Source organism: Bombina bombina, chromosome 3, assembly GCF_027579735.1.
Source record: "Bombina bombina isolate aBomBom1 chromosome 3, aBomBom1.pri, whole genome shotgun sequence".
In the NCBI taxonomy this organism is placed as follows: domain Eukaryota; kingdom Metazoa; phylum Chordata; class Amphibia; order Anura; family Bombinatoridae; genus Bombina; species Bombina bombina.
Genome location: NC_069501.1, coordinates 396,997,649 through 397,015,195, shown reverse-complemented (window position 1 = coordinate 397,015,195; position 17,547 = coordinate 396,997,649). Strand labels below are relative to the sequence as shown.

Genomic DNA, 17,547 nt, shown 5'->3' with positions numbered 1-17,547 from the left:
AGAATCAATTAGTCTGATATATATGCATAATATTATTTAAAAAAGAATTGCACAGCTGAGATGGAGGCAACACATGAACCTGTTTACAATATACACACTTCACATTGGTAGGAGAGTATACAGACAAGTTAACTTCTAAATAGATTTCAGGGACAGACACAAGAGGCTCCATAATAAATGAAAATCTATTAAAAATAGATTTCTTTTGCATGATGTACCGAGTCCACGGATTCATCCTAACTTGTCGGATATTGTCCTTCCTGACAAGAAGTAGCAAAGAGAGCACCACAGCAGAGCTGTCTATATAGCTCCCCCCTTAACTCCACCCTTAACTCCACCCCCCAGTCATTCTCCTTTGCTGGCTCTAAGCAGGAAGAGTAAAGAGAAGAGGTTAGTTTTATTTTATCTTCAATCAAGTGTTTGTTATTTTTAAATGGTACCGGTGTTGTACTATTTACTCTCAGGCAGGACATAGATGAAGATTTCTGCCTGGAGGATGATGATCTTACCATTTGTAACTAAGGTCCACTGCTGTTCCCACAGAAGCTGAGGAGTACAGGAAAACTTCAGTGTGAGGAACGGTTTCTTGCTATACAGCAATGAGGTATGTTCAGTCATATTTTCTGAAGAGACTGTGTTAACTCAGAAAGGCTGACAGTGTCCCCATTAGGGGAAGGGTAAGCAGTAATCCTAGTGTTATCAGAGGTTTTTACTAGCTTGCATAAAGGGTTAATTTTTTGTGGGCACTCAGTTTGTTATGTGAATTTGGGACAAACGTTTTTGTGTCTGGGAGTAACGTTTTCTGTTTTATGGGACATTTGCTTGAGGGTTCTTTGGGGTTGTTTATAACCCACATGGCTTTCAGGCAGGGTTTGTTTGTTTTGTGTAGGCCCCAGCAACATCGAGTGAGGTGGGCGGGGCCTACATTTACAAGCAGCAAGCAACTTCTCCTGAGGTCCTGAGAGTCTTCTGAGGGAATAATTGAAGCTTTAAACCCCATATTATCGCTTCCTAAGGGCAGGTAGGGCCACAGCAGAGCTGTGGCAAGGTGCTAACAGGGGTTTTAACCGGTTTTAGACATATTTCAATCCGTTTTTTTCATTTGGGGGTTTATTGCTTATTAACTTGTGGTGCAATCCTTCTAAAGCTTAGTGGGTACACTGTTAAAATTTCAGAAAAATTGAAGCAATTTTAACCTGTTTTGTAGTTTGTGTATGGCTTTTTTTCTCTTAAAGGCACAGTACCGTTTTTGCAAATTGTGTTTTTTTCATTAAATAAAGTGTTTTCCAAGCTTGCTTGCTTTATTACTAGTCTGTTAAACATGTCTGACACTGAGGAAACTCATTGTTCAATTTGTTTAGAAGCCATTGTGGAACCCCCTCTAAGAATGTGTCCCAATTGTATTGATAGGTCTATAAATTGCAAACAGCATATTTTGACTTATAAAAGTTTGGCATTAGATGATTCTCAGACAGAAGGAAATCAGGTTTTGCTATCTAGTTCTCCCCAAGTGTCACAACCAGTAACGCCCGCACAAGCGACGCAGAGTACTTCTAGTGCGTCTAATTCTTTCACCTTGCAAGATTTGGCTTCAGTTATGAATACTACCCTCACAGAGGTTTTATCTAAGCTGGGTTAAGAACAAATGCTGAGCCTTCTGACGCTTTAGTTGCCGTATCCGATATTCACTCACAATGTTCTGAGGTAGGGATGAGGGATTTGCTGTCTGAGGGAGAGATTTCTGATTCAGGAAAGATGTTCCCTCAGACAGATTCAGATATGACAGCATTTAAATTTAAGCTAGAGCACCTTCGTTTATTGCTCAGGGAGGTTTTAGCTACTCTGGATGATTGTGACCCTATTGTAGTTCCATAGAAATTGTGTAAAATGGACAAATATTTAGAGGTTCCTGTTTACACTGATGTGTTTCCGGTCCCTAAGAGGATTTCGGACATTGTTACTAAGGAGTGGGATAAATCAGGTATTCCGTTCTCTCCCCCTCCTGTTTTTAAGAAAATGTTTCCCATTTCTGACACCATAAAGGACTCATGGCAGACGGTCCCTAAGGTGGAGGGAGCTATTTCTACCCTGGCTAAGCATACAACTATACCTATTGAAGACAGTTGTGCTTTCATTGATCCTATGGATAAAAAATTAGAGGGTCTCCTAAAGAAAATTTTTGTTCATCAAGGTTTTCTTCTTCAACCTATAGCATGCATTGTTCCTGTAACTACTGCAGCTGCCTTTTGGTTTGAGGCTCTAGAAGAGGCTCTTCAGATGGAGACCCCACTAGATGATATTTTGGACAGAATTAAGGCTGTTAAGTTGGCTAATTCTTTTATTACAGACGCCGCTTTTCATCTTGCTAAATTAGCGGCTAAGAATTCAGGTTTTGCCATTTTAGCGCGTAGAGCGTTATGGCTTAAGTCATGGTCAGCTGATGTGTCATCTAAATCTAAGCTTTTGTCCATCCCTTTCAAAGGTAAGACCCTATTCGGGCCTGCATTGAAAGAGATCATTTCAGACATTACTGGAGGGAAGGGTCATACCTTCCCTCAGGATAAGTCAAATAAGACAAGGACCAAACAAAATAATTTTCGTTCCTTTCGAAACTTCAAGAGTGGTCCCTCTACCTCTTCCCCTGCTGCAAAGCAAGAGGGGAACTTTGCTCAATCCAAGCCAACCCGGAGACCTAAGCAGGCTTGGAACAAGGGTAAACAGGCCAAAAAGCCTGCTGCTGCCACTAAGTCAGCATGAAGGGGTAGCCCCCGATCCGGGACCGGATCTAGTAGGGGGCAGACTCTCTCTCTTGAACGTCTGCCCCCTACTAGGCCTGGGCAAGAGACGTTCAGGATTCCTGGGCAGTAGAAATTGTAACCCAGGGATACCTTCTAGATTTCAAGGATTCCCCTCCAAGGGGGAGGTTCCATTTTTCTTAATTGTCTGTAAACCCGACAAAAAGAGAGGCGTTTTTACGCTGTGTAGAAGACCTTTTTACCATGGGAGTGATCTGCCCAGTTCCTAAAGCAGAACAGGGGCAGGGGTTCTACTCCAATCTGTTTATAGTTCCCAAAAAGGAGGGAACCTTCAGACCAATTCTGGATCTCAAGATCCTAAACCAATTCCTAAGAGTTCCATCTTTACAAGATGGAGACCATTCGGACTATCTTACCATTGATCCAGGAGGGTCAATATATGGCCACCGTGGACTTAAAGGATGCGTATCTGCACATTCCTATCCACAAAGATCATCACCAGTTCCTCAGGTTCATCTTTCTGGACAAGCATTATCAGTTTGTGGCTCTTCCTTTCAGGTTGGCCACAGCACCGCGAATCTTCACGAAGGTGCTAGGGTCCCTTCTGGCGGTTCTAAGGCCATGGGGCATAGCAGTGGCGCCTTATCTAGATGACATTCTAATTCAAGCGTCGTTCTTCCAACTAGCCAAGTCTCACACGGACTTAGTGTTGGCCTTTCTAAGGTCTCACGGGTGGAAAGTGAACGTAAAAAAGAGTTCTCTTTCCCCCCTCACAAGAGTTTCATTTCTAGGGACTCTGATAGACTCGTGGACATGAAAATATTTCTGATGGAGGTCAGGAAATCAAAGATTTTGTCCACCTGCCGAGTCCACCTGTCACAGGATCATCTGTCCCAGGGAATGTGTTTCCGCAGGCCAGTATGGGTTATAGTGACGACAGACGCCAGTCTTCTGGGCTGGGGTGCAGTCTGGAATTCCCTGAAAGCTCAGGGTTTGTGGACTCGGGAGAAGGCTCTCCTACCAATAAATATTCTGGAATTAAGAGCGATATTCAATGCTCTCCAGGCATGGCCTCAGCTGACTTCGGCCAGATTCATCAGGTTTCAGTCGGACAACATCACGACTGTGGCTTATATCAATCATCAGGGCGGAACAAAGAGTTCCTTAGCGATGATAGAGGTCTCAAGGATAATCCAATGGGCAGAGGCTCACTCTTGCCATCTGTCAGCGATCTATATCCCAGGTGTAGAGAACTGGGAGGCAGATTTTCTAAGTCATCAGACTTTTCATCTGGGGGAGTGGGAACTCCATCCGGAGGTGTTTGCTCAGCTGGTTCAGCTATGGGGCACACCAGAGTTGGATCTGATGGCGTCTCGTCAGAACGCCAAACTTCCTCGTTACGGCTCCAGGTCAAGGGATCCTCAGGCTATACTGATAGATGCTCTAGCAGTACCCTGGTCGTTCAACCTGGCTTATGTGTTTCCACCTTTCCCTCTCCTTCCACGTCTGATTGCCAGAATCAAACAGGAGAGAGCATCTGTGATTTTGATAGCACCTCCGTGGCCACGCAGGATGTGTTATGCAGACCAGGTGGACATGTCATCCCTTCCACCATGGTCTCTGCCATTGAGACAGGACCTTCTGATTCAAGGTCCATTCAAGCATCCAAATCTAATTTCTCTGCAACTGACTGCTTGGAGATTGAACGCTTGATTCTATCAAAGCGGGGTTTCTCTGAGTCAGTCATAAATACCTTGATTCAGGCTCGAAAGCCTGTTACCAGGAAAATTTATCATAAGATATGGCGTAAATATCTTTTTTGGTGCAAATCCAAAGGCTTCTCTTGGTGTAAAATCAGGATTCCTAGGATTTTGTCTTTTCTCCAAGAGGGATTGGAGAAAGGATTATCAGCTGGTTCCCTAAAGGGACAGATATCTGCTCTGTCTATTTTCTTGCCCAAGCGTCTGGCAGATGTTCCAGACGTTCAGGCTTTTTGTCAGGCTTTAGTTAGAATTAAGCCTGTGTTTAAACCTATTGCTTCGCCATGGAGTCTAAATTTAGTTCTTAGAGTTCTTCAGGGGGTTCCGTTTGAACCCATGCATTCCATAGATATTAAGCTTTTATCTTGGAAAGTTTTGTTCCTAGTTGCTATCTCTTCAGCTCGAAGAGTTTCTGAACTATCTGCATTACAATGTGACTCTCCTTATTTTGTGTTCCATGCTGATAAGGTGGTTTTGCGTACCAAGCCTGGGTTCCTACCTAAGGTTGTTACTAACAGGAATATCAATCAAGAAATTGTTGTTCCTTCTCTGTGTCCTAATCCTTCTTGTAAGAAGGAACGTATGTTGCCCAACTTCGACGTGGTTCGTGCTTTGAAATTTTATTTGCAGGCAACCAAAGATTTTTGTCAATCATCTTCTTTGTTTCTTGTCTATTCTGGAAAGCGTAGGGGTCAAAAGGCTACGGCGACTTCTCTTCCTTTTGGCTGAAAAGCATCATCCGTTTGGCTTATGAGACTGCTGGACAGCAGCCTCCTGAAAGGATTACAGCTCATTCTACTAGAGCGGTAGCTTCCACATGGGCTTTTAAAAATGATGCTTCTGTTGAACAGATTTGTAAGGCTGCGACTTGGTAGTCGCTTCATGCCTTTTCAAAATTTTATAAATTTGATACTTTTGCTTCTTCGGAGGCTATATTTGGGAGAAAGGTTTTGCAAGCAGTGGTGCCTTCCGTTTAGGTTCCTGTCTTGTCCCTCCCTTCAATCGTGTCCTAAAGCTTTGGTATTGGTATCCCACAAGTTAGGATGAATCCGTGGACTCAGTACATCATGCAAAAGAAAACAAAATTTATGCTTACCTGATAAATTTCTTTCTTTTGCGATGTACCGAATCCAAGACAGATAGTATTTTTTTATGTAAACTTCAGTCACCTCTGCACCTTATAGTTTCTCCTTTTCTTCCTTGGCCTTCGGTCGAATGACTGGGGGGTGGAGTTAAGGGGGGAGCTATATAGACAGCTCTGCTGTGGTGCTCTCTTTGCTACTTCCTGTCAGGAAGGACAATATCCCACAAGTTAGGATGAATCCGTGGACTCGGTACATCGCAAAAGATAGAAATTTATCAGGTAAGCATAAATTTTGTTTTAATCAAACAGACTATATTCCCCCAAAAAAGAACTCTAGAAGCAACAGAAAAAACTTACCCTCTCCAAATACAGCAAGGCCTTACAGCACTAACCCAACATCAGAAAAGAAAATTAGCATGAAAAATGAGAGCACCAAACATCAGCATGCTTAAAAACCAAAATAGGAACGTACACACACCAGATGAGTACTAGTAAGGCTAAAAACACGCCAAAAAACTTGCGTGAGAAAACCCAGACTCGCATTAGTCCAATCGGCCAACATGGCTAACCAAACTATCTGGCGTGTGCAGACCAACATGCCGACGTGCGAACCCTAAAGCGACATATGTAAACGCGATAAGAAAAAGGGGAATATTACTTACATAAAGAAGGGAGCCATACAAATAAAATAAATACATTATAGCCCCATAGGCTTATTTGAGTGCCATAAAGATAATAAAAAATTACTAACACATATAGACCAATTACTGGAAGACAATACATAATCCATTAGAAAGCCAAACCAGTGCTGTAACATAACAGAGGAAATTAAACAGGAGTATACCGACGTCCCAAAAGGAGGAGGCAAAGGACATGACCCTGCGATACTGTGAAAGGTTTGTGACTAACTCCCAACATGGTGTAATTGTGCCACTACCCAATACTCCCAACACATCCCTCTGTGAAACAGCAACAGTCTGGGGTCACTCTCATAGAAAACAACAGGAGTACCCTCATTCTTCACCTACCTCCAGTGGAGGCAAAGACAAGACTAGTTACCATAGAGGTGGGAATGGTGTTATAGGGCTCTTGGAGTTTTTGAATCTTTGCCTTCTCCTAGTGGTTAGGAAAAGTAATATCCAGGAGTAATGGATCGTGGACTCTCACCACCCGTATGAAAGAAATATCAATAAATGCAGTAACTAAAAACTTCTAAAGACTGGCAAGTCCATGGAAACTAAGATTCCCACCTCAGTAGATTATTACAAATTAACATTTGTCCATAATTAATATGATTTGTGGTATTTAATCCCTTGGCTGGCATAAAGAGCTGTAAGCATTAACTTTTTAAAATGAAAGTGATATTGAAATCAAAATTACATTTTCATGATTTAGATAAAGCGCAAAAAGTTCCAATTTACTTCTTTTAACAGATTATCTTTCTCTTAGAATCCTTTGTTGAAACATAGATCCTTCCTGTGAGCATTCTGAGAGCAGGTTTGAAATTGTCCACATGTGTTCAGCACTATATAGCAGCACTTTGTATCTTTATTATATATAGTGCTTAAAGCACGTGCCTGATCTAATTTGCCTTCACAGAATGGAGCAACAAAGGTTACAACAGTAAACTGGATTTTTTTATTATTTTGTACACTGTGTCTGAATCAGTAAAGTTTCCTTTTGACTTCTATGAGCCTTTAAAAGCAAGACCATACTTTACAGCTTTCCTTATTTTGTATTTTGGGAAAGAACATAGCTGTCAATAGTCATTCACTAAAATAGTATTTCAGACATAAATATTATTTGACGTTGTTAAAAGCAAATCCCCATCATGTCTGGGAATGAACTACTTAAAGGGACAGTCTAGTCAAAATTAAACTTTCATGATACAGATAGGGCATGCAATTTTAAACAACTTTCCAATTTACTTTTATCATCAAATTTACTTTGTTCTCTTGGTATTCTTTGTTGAAAGCTAAATCTAGGTAGACTTGTATGCTAATTTCTAAGCCCTTAAAGGCTGCCTCTTATCTCAGTGCATTTTTACAGGCTTTTTTTTACAGCTAGACAGCGCTAGTTCATGTGTGCCATAAAGATAGGAGTCAGCACTGATTGGCTAAAATGCATGTCTGTCAAAATAACTGAAATAAGGGGGAAGTCTGCATAGGCTTAGATACAAAGTATTCACAGCGGTAAAACATATATTAATATAACCATGTTGGTTATGCAAAGCAGGGGAATTGGTAATAAAGGGATTATCTATCTTTTGAACAATAAAACTTCTGGAGTAGACTGTCCCTTTAAGATTTTCAAATGTGTTTCTAAATTAACTATCAAATCCCCTACTTTACTAGGAGCTGCCTAAGCTGGGTAAAAAACATAATTTATGTAAGAACTTACCTGATAAATTCATTTATTTCATATTAGCAAGAGTCCATGAGCTAGTGACGTATGGGATATACATTCCTACCAGGAGGGGCAAAGTTTCCCAAACCTCAAAATGCCTATAAATACACCCCTCACCACACCCACAAATCAGTTTAACAAATAGCCAAGAAGTGGGGTGATAAGAAAAAAGTGTGAAGCATAAATAAGGAATTGGAATAATTGTGCTTTATACAAAAAAAAAATCATAACCACCACAAAAAAGGGTGGGCCTCATGGACTCTTGCTAATATGAAAGAAATGAATTTATCAGGTAAGTTCTTACATAAATTATGTTTTCTTTCATGTAATTAGCAAGAGTCCATGAGCTAGTGACGTATGGGATAATGACTACCCAAGATGTGGATCTTCCACGCAAGAGTCACTAGAGAGGGAGGGATAAAATAAAGACAGCCAATTCCGCTGAAAAAAATCCACACCCAAAAATAAAGTTTAAATCTTATAAAGAAAAAAACTGAAAATCTAAGCAGAAGATTCAAACTGAAACAGCTGCCTGAAGTACTTTTCTACCAAAAACTGCTTCAGAAGAAGAAAACACATCAAAATGGTAGAATTTAGTAAAAGTATGCAAAGAAGACCAAGTTGCTGCTTTGCAAATCTGATCAACCGAAGCTTCATTCCTAAACGCCCAGGAAGTAGAAACTGACCTAGTAGAATGAGCTGTAATCCTTTGAGGCGGAGTTTTACCCGACTCGACATAAGCATGATGAATCAAAGATTTCAACCAAGATGCCAAAGAAATGGCAGAGGCCTTCTGACCTTTCCTAGAACCGGAAAAGATAACAAATAGACTAGAAGTCTTTCGGAAATCTTTAGTAGCTTCAACATAATATTTCAAAGCTCTAACTACATCCAAAGAATGCAATGATTTCTCCTTAGAATTCTTAGGATTAGGACATAATGGAGGAACCACAATTTCTCTACTAATGTTGTTAGAATTCACAACCTTAGGTAAAAATTCAAAAGAAGTTCGCAACACCGCCTTATCCTGATGAAAAATCAGAAAAGGAGACTCACAAGAAAGAGCAGATAATTCAGAAACTCTTCTGGCAGAAGAGATAGCCAAAAGGAACAAAACTTTCCAAGAAAGTAATTTAATGTCCAATGAATGCATAGGTTCAAATGGAGGAGCTTGAAGAGCCCCCAGAACCAAATTCAAACTCCAAGGAGGAGAAATAGACTTAATGACAGGTTTTATACGAACCAAAGCTTGTACAAAACAATGAATATCAGGAAGATTAGCAATCTTTCTGTGAAAAAGAACAGAAAGAGCAGAGATTTGTCCTTTCAAGGAACTTGCAGACAAACCTTTATCCAAACCATCCTGAAGAAACTGTAAAATTCTCGGAATTCTAAAAGAATGCCAGGAAAAATGATGAGAAAGACACCAAGAAATATAAGTCTTCCAGACTCTATAATATATCTCCCTAGATACGGATTTACGAGCCTGTAACATAGTAGTAATCACAGAGTCAGAGAAACCTATTTGACTAAGAATCAAGCGTTCAATCTCCATACCTTTAAATTTAAGGATTTGAGATCCTGATGGAAAAAAGGACCTTGCGACAGAAGGTCTGGTCTTAACGGAAGAGTCCACGGTTGGCAAGAGGCCATCCGGACAAGATCCGCATACCAAAACCTGTGAGGCCATGCTGGAGCCACCAGCAGAACAAACGAGCATTCCTTCAGAATCTTGGAGATTACTCTTGGAAGAAGAACTAGAGGCGGAAAGATATAGGCAGGATGATACTTCCAAGGAAGTGACAATGCATCCACTGCTTCCGCTTGAGGATCCCTGGATCTGGACAGATACCTGGGAAGTTTCTTGTTTAGATGAGAGGCCATCAGATCTATTTCTGGAAGTCCCCACATTTGAACAATCTGAAGAAATACCTCTGGGTGAAGAGACCATTCGCCCGGATGTAACGTTTGGCGACTGAGATAATCCGCTTCCCAATTGTCTATACCTGGGATATGAACCGCAGAAACTAGACAGGAGCTGGATTCCGCCCAAACCAGAATTCGAGATACTTCTTTCATAGCCAGAGGACTGTGAGTCCCTCCTTGATGATTGATGTATGCCACAGTTGTGACATTGTCTGTCTGAAAACAAATGAACGATTCTCTCTTTAGAAGAGGCCATGACTGAAGAGCTTTGAAAATTGCACGGAGTTCCAAAATATTGATCGGTAATCTCACCTCCTGAGATTCCCAAACCCCTTGTGCTGTCAGAGACCCCCACACAGCTCCCCAACCTGTAAGACTTGCATCTGTTGAAATTACAGTCCAGGTCGGAAGAACAAAAGAAGCCCCCTGAACTAAACGATGGTGATCTGTCCACCATGACAGAGAGTGTCATACAATCGGTTTTAAAGATATTAATTGAGATATCTTTGTGTAATCCCTGCACCATTGGTTCAGCATACAGAGCTGAAGAGGTTGCATGTGAAAACGAGCAAAGGGGACCGCGTCCGATGCAGCAGTCATAAGACCTAGAATTTCCATGCATAAGGCTACCGAAGGGAATGATTGTGACTGAAGGTTTCGACAAGCTGATATCAATTTTAGACGTCTCTTGTCTGTCAAAGACAGAGTCATGGACACTGAATCTATCTGGAAACCTAAAAAGGTTACCCTTGTCTGAGGAATCAATGAACTTTTTGGTAAATTGATCCTCCAACCATGATCTTGAAGAAACAACACAAGTCGATTCGTATGAGATTCTGCTAAATGTGAAGACTGAGCAAGTACCAAGATATCGTCCAAATAAGGAAATACCACAATACCCTGTTCTCTGATTACAGACAGAAGGGCACCGAGAACCTTTGTAAAAATTCTTGGAGCTGTTGCTAGGCCAAACGGCAGAGCCACAAACTGGTAATGCTTGTCTAGGAAAGAGAATCTCAGAAACTGATAGTGATCTGGATGAATCGGAATATGCAGATATGCATCCTGTAAATCTATTGTAGACATATAATGCCCTTGCTGAACAAAAGGCAGGATAGTCCTTACAGTTACCATTTTGAATGTTGGTATCCTTACATAACGATTCAATATTTTTAGATCCAGAACTGGTCTGAAGGAATTCTCCTTCTTTGGTACAATGAAGAGATTTGAATAAAACCCCAGCCCCTGTTCCAGAACTGGAACTGGCATAATTACTCCAGCCAACTCTAGATCTGAAACACATTTCAGAAATGCTTGAGCCTTCGCTGGGTTTACTGGGACACGGGAAAGAAAAAATCTCTTTGCAGGAGGCCTTATCTTGAAGCCAATTCTGTACCCTTCTGAAACAATGTTCTGAATCCAAAGATTGTGAACGGAATTGATCCAAATTTCTTTGAAAAAACGTAATCTGCCCCCTACCAGCTGAGCTGGAATGAGGGCCGCACATTCATGTGGACTTAGGAGCTGGCTTAGGTTTTCTAAAAGGCTTGGATTTATTCCAGACTGGAGATGGTTTCCAAACTGATACTGCTCCTGAGGATGAAGGATCAGGCTTTTGTTCCTTGTTGTGACAAAAGGAATGAAAACGATTATTAGATCTAAATTTACCTTTAGATTTTTTATCCTGTGGTAAAAAAGTTCCTTTCCCTCCAGTAACAGTTGAAATAATAGAATCCAACTGAGAACCAAATAATTTATTACCCTGGAAAGAAAGGGAAAGCAGAGTAGACTTGGAAGACATATCAGCATTCCAAGTTTTAAGCCATAAAGCTCTTCTAGCTAAAATAGCTAGAGACATATACCTGACATCAACTCTAATGATATCAAAAATGGCATCACAAATAAAATTATTAGCATGTTGAAGAAGATTAATAATGCTATGAGAATTATGATCTGTTACTTGTTGCGCTAAAGCTTCTAACCAAAAAGTTGAAGCTGCAGCAACATCCGCTAAAGATATAGCAGGTCTAAGAAGATTACCTGAACACAAGTAAGCTTTTCTTAGAAAGGATTCAATTTTCCTATCTAAAGGATCCTTAAAGGAAGTACCATCTGCCGTAGGAATAGTAGTACGCTTAGCAAGAGTAGAGACAGCCCCATCAACCTTAGGGATTTTGTCCCAAAACTCTAATCTGTCAGATGGGACAGGATATAATTGCTTAAAACGTTTAGAAGGAGTAAATGAATTACCCAAATTATTCCATTCCCTGGAAATTACTTCAGAAATAGCATCAGGGACAGGAAAAACTTCTGGAATAACTACAGGAGATTTAAAAACCTTATCTAAACGTTTAGATTTAGAATTAAGAGGACTAGAATCCTCTATTTCTAATGCAATTAGGACTTCTTTAAGTAAAGAACGAATAAATTCCATTTTAAATAAATATGAAGATTTATCAGCATCAACCTCTGAGACAGAATCCTCTGAACCAGAAGAACCATTATCAGAATCAGAATGATGATGTTCATTTAAAAATTCATCTGAAAAATGAGAAGTTTTAAAAGACTTTTTAAGTTTACTAGAAGGAGGAATAACAGACATAGCCTTCTTAATGGATTTAGAAACAAAATCTCTTATGTTATCAGGAACACTCTGAGTATTAGATGTTGACGGAACAGCAACAGGTAATGTAACAGTACTAAAGGAAATATTATCTGCATTAACAAGTTTGTCATGACAATCAGTACAAACAACAGCTGGAGGAACAGATACCATAAGTTTACAGCAGATACACTTAGCTTTGGTAGCTCCAGCACCAGGCAGCGATTTTCCAGAAGTATCTTCTGACTCAGTTTCAACGTGGGACATCTTGCAATATGTAATAGAAAAAACAACATATAAAGCAAAATTGATCAAATTCCTTAAATGACAGTTTCAGGAATGGGAAAAAATGCCAGTGAACAAGCTTCTAGCAACCAGAAGCAATAAATAATGAGACTTAAATAATGTGGAGACAATAATGACGCCCATATTTTTTTAGCGCCAAAAAAGACGCCCACATTATTTGGCGCCTAAATGCTTTTGGCGCCAAAAATGACGCCACATCCGGAACGCCGACACTTTTGGCGCAAAAGAACGTCAAAAATGACGCAACTTCCGGCGACACGTATGACGCCGGAAACAGAAAAAATGTTTGCGCCAAAAAAGTCCGCGCCAAGAATGACGCAATAAAATGAAGCATTTTCAGCCCCCGCGAGCCTAACAGCCCACAGGGAAAAAGTCAAATTTTAAGGTAAGAAAAAAATTGATTCATATGCATTATCCCAAAAATGAAACTGACTGTCTGAAATAAGGAATGTTGAACATCCTGAGTCAAGGCAAATAAATGTTTGAATACATATATTTAGAACTTTATAATAAAGTGCCCAACCATAGCTTAGAGTGTCACAGAAAATAAGACTTACTTACCCCAGGACACTCATCTACATGTTGTAGAAAGCCAAACCAGTACTGAAACGAAAATCAGTAGAGGTAATGGTATATATATAAGAGTATATCGTCGATCTGAAAAGGGAGGTAAGAGATTAATCTCTACGACCGATAACAGAGAACCTATGAAATAGACCCCGTAGAAGGAGATCATTGAATTCAAATAGGCAATACTCTCCTCACATCCCTCTGACATTCACTGCACGCTGAGAGGAAAACCGGGCTCCAACCTGCTGCGGGGCGCATATCAACGTAGAATCTAGCACAAACTTACTTCACCACCTCCATAGGAGGCAAAGTTTGTAAAACTGATTTGTGGGTGTGGTGAGGGGTGTATTTATAGGCATTTTGAGGTTTGGGAAACTTTGCCCCTCCTGGTAGGAATGTATATCCCATACGTCACTAGCTCATGGACTCTTGCTAATTACATGAAAGAAAGGAAGAATTTCTAAGGACTCTTAAATCAAGTGATCTGGTTCTATAATGACCATAGTTTTTGTTTAATGTAGATGTATTTGTCAGCCTTGACCTCTATGTAGTCTCATGGCAATAGTGATTTAATTTTTGGATACTTACACAGGTCCTTGGGCAATGAGCATAATTAGAAAATTCATATCTTCTATAAAGGTGTCCAGGTGGGGGTAACCATAATCCTTTGGTTGATGTTTCTTAACCGCATCTTTGTTTGCATAGATGTGAATAACGCCATCTTTTATCTTCAACTCGTATCCAAGGTCAGAAGGTAGGTTGTCTATTCTAAAAGGATCTTCATCCCTCTGTGGTGGGGGAGTGATGTCTATTTATGGAAGGAAATCACTGACATTCTAGCATTAATGTCCCAGGTTAAATACAATGATTACAATAGTAAGCCATCTACAGGCAAGCAACATCCTATATATGTAGCACTCAAGTTCTTTAAAGGCCACACAATATACATCTTAGACTTACATCTAAACTCATTAAATCCACTGTAGTAGATTAAAGGGATATGAAACCAATTTTTCTTTTCTTTCATGATTCAGATAGAGCATGCAATTTTCAGAAACTTTCTTATTTACTCCTATTGTCAAATTTTTCTTCTTTCTCTTGGTTTGTTTATTTGAGAAAGCAGGAATGTAAGCTTAGGAGCCAGCCCACTTTGGTTCAGCACGCTTGCTGATTGGTGGCTACATTTAGGTATATACTGTGTACATTTGCACATGCTCAGTAGGAGCTGGAGTGTCAGAAAGTGTGCATATAAAAAATTAGCATGTTTTGATAATAGAAGTATGTATATTGGAAAGTTGTAGTTTTTTAAGTTACATGCTTTATCGGAATCAAGAAACTTTAATTTTGACATTAGTGGCCCTTTAAGGTTAATTTTTTTACATTGAGTTAAATGATGCACTAGTGGACAATGACTCACTTTTGTTACCAACGGTTTAGACATTAATGGCTATGTGTTGAGTTATTTTGAGGGGACAGCAAATTTACACTGTTATACAGGCTGTACACTCACTACTTTACATTGTAGCAAAGTGTAATTTCCTCAGTGTTGTCACATGAAAATATATAATAAAATATTTACAAAAATGTGAGGGGTGTACTCACTTTTGTGGGATACTGTGTGTATATATATATATAAGATAACAAACTCCAGCTCAGCCCTCCAGTCGCCAACAGCCTGGGTGCAAGGATGCAGATGAATACAAGAATAAAGGCTGCACTCACAGGTCTTTTTAAATCACAAGTATAAATACTTTATTGTGAAACGTTTTCGGGGATCTTGTCCCCTTCGTCAGCATGCAATTATGACACAAAACACAACTTTTATAGTGTTAGCAATACAAACAAACCTTTTACCCCAAACAGCGCCAATTTTCCGTGAGTGGAACGCATCCTGCGTTCCACTGTGTAGCCGAAACCGGAAGTTTAGTTTCATCACTTCCGGTCTTAGCCCATATGTGAATAATTTTTAACGAACACTTCTAACAAATATATTCCTAGTGCCCAATATTCAAAGCATATAAGAAGTGTAACATGCAAGTATGTTGTGGCCAAACTGATGCCAATACATAAACAAATATATTAGTTGAACCCAACGCAACCAATTGTATACACGGTTGCCATGGATACAAGCAATGCATTGAAGGTGCAGAAGGGAATACCTTGAGCATTTATACTTGTGATTTTAAAAGACCTGTGAGTGCAGCCTTTATTCTTGTGTATATATATATATACACACAAATATTTAGGCTGCGATCAGTTTTGAGACTGCTAGTTACAATGGCTATATTGTATGGCTAGAGTTTGAATCAAATGCATGCCACTTTACAGATCACTATTTAGTCCTCATGTTGAATATTGTATACATTTCTAGAGACCATGTCTTCAGAAGGATATAAATAAACTAGAAACTGTCCAAAGAAGAGCTGCTAAAAACATAATTTATGCTTACCTGATAAATTTATTTATTTCCGGATATGGTGAGTCCACGGATTCATCAATTACTAGTGGGAATATCTCTCCTGACAAGCAGAAGGCGGCGAAGAGCACCACAGCAAAAACTGTTAAATACCACTCCCCTTACCCACAATCCCCAGTCATTCGACAAAAAGGAAAGGAGAAAGGAAGTAATAGAAGGTGCAGAGGTGCCTGATGTTTATAGAAAAATAAACTGTCTTAAATAAAGGGTGGGCCGTGGACTCACCATATCCGGAAATAAATACATTTATCAGGTAAGCATAAATTATGTTTTCTTTCCTAAGATATGGTGAGTCCACGGAATCATCAATTACTAGTGGGAATCAATACCCAAGCTAGAGGACACAGATGATAAGGGTGGGACAAGACAGGTAACCTAAACAGAAGGCACCACTGCTTGAAGAACCTTTCTCCCAAAAGAAGCCTCAGCCGAAGCAAAAGTATTAAATTTGTAAAATATTGAAAAAGTGTGTAAGGATGACCAAGTAGCAGCCCTGCAAATCTGTTCCATAGAAGCTCCATTATTAAAAGCCCAAGAAGAAGAAACAACCCTGGTAGAAAGAGCCGTGATTCTCTCAGGAGGCTGCCGTCTAGCAGTCTCATAAGCCAAGCGAAAAATGCTCCTCAACAAAAAAGAAAGAGAAGAAGCCGTAGTTTTCTGACCCTTTCTCTTCCCAGAATAAACAACAAATAAGGAAGGAGACTGACGAAAATCCTTAGGTGCCTGTAAATAAAACTTTAAAGCACGTACCACATCTAGGTTGTGCAACAAACGTTCCTTATGAGAAGAAGGATCAGGACACAAGGAAGGAACAACAATCTCTTGATTAATATTCCCATCCGAAACCACCTTAGGAAGAAAAACTAAGACAGTACGCAGAACTACATAATCAGAATGAAAAATAAGAAAAAGAGATTCATACTGCAAAGCTGAATGCTCCGAAACTCTTCAGATCAAATAGCAACCAAAAACAAAACTTTCCAGGATAAACACTTAATATCCAAAGAATGCATAGGTTCAAAAGGAGCATGTTGAAGAACTCTAAGAACCAAATTGAGACTCCACGGAGGAGTAGCAAATTTAAACCTAGGCCTGACTCTAACCAGAACCTGGCAAAAAGACTTAACATCTGGCATATCTGCCAGACGTTTATGCAACAAAATATATAAAGCAGAAATTTGACCCCTCAAGGTACTGGCAGATAAACCCTTCTCGAAACCCTCTTGGAGAAAAGACAAAATCCTAGGAATTTTAACTCTATAACAAGAAAAACCTCTGGAATCACACCAATACAAATATTTACGCCAAATCTTACAATAAATCTTTCTAGACACAGGCTTACAAGCCTGAATCATAGCTTCAATAACTGATTCAGAAAAATCACGCTTAGATAATATCAAGCGTTCAATCTTCAAGCAGTCAGCTTCAGAGAAAGGAGATTTGGATGAAGGAAGGGCCCCTGAAGTAGAAGGCCCTTCCGTAATGGAACACTCCAAGGTGGAAGAGATGACATCTCCACCAGATCCGCATACCAGATTATGCGAGGCCACGCTGGGACAATGAGAATCTCCAACGCCCTATCCTGTCTGATTCAAACAATGACCCGTGGAAGGAGAGCGAACAGAGGAAAAACATACGCTAGACTGAAGTTTCAAGGAACG

At 40.0% G+C, this 17,547-nt stretch overlaps 1 protein-coding gene across 1 annotated transcript in view; it reads right to left on the bottom strand.

Annotated features, from left to right (window-relative positions):
* AMPD1 (adenosine monophosphate deaminase 1) overlaps nucleotides 1-17,547 on the bottom strand; it is a 294,451-nt gene that overhangs the window by 155,575 nt on the left and 121,329 nt on the right. Inside the window, exon 5 of the mRNA XM_053706560.1 lies at nucleotides 13,999-14,218. Within this exon, the coding sequence (XP_053562535.1) occupies nucleotides 13,999-14,218 (220 nt within the window). The remainder of the gene's footprint in view (nucleotides 1-13,998; nucleotides 14,219-17,547) is intronic.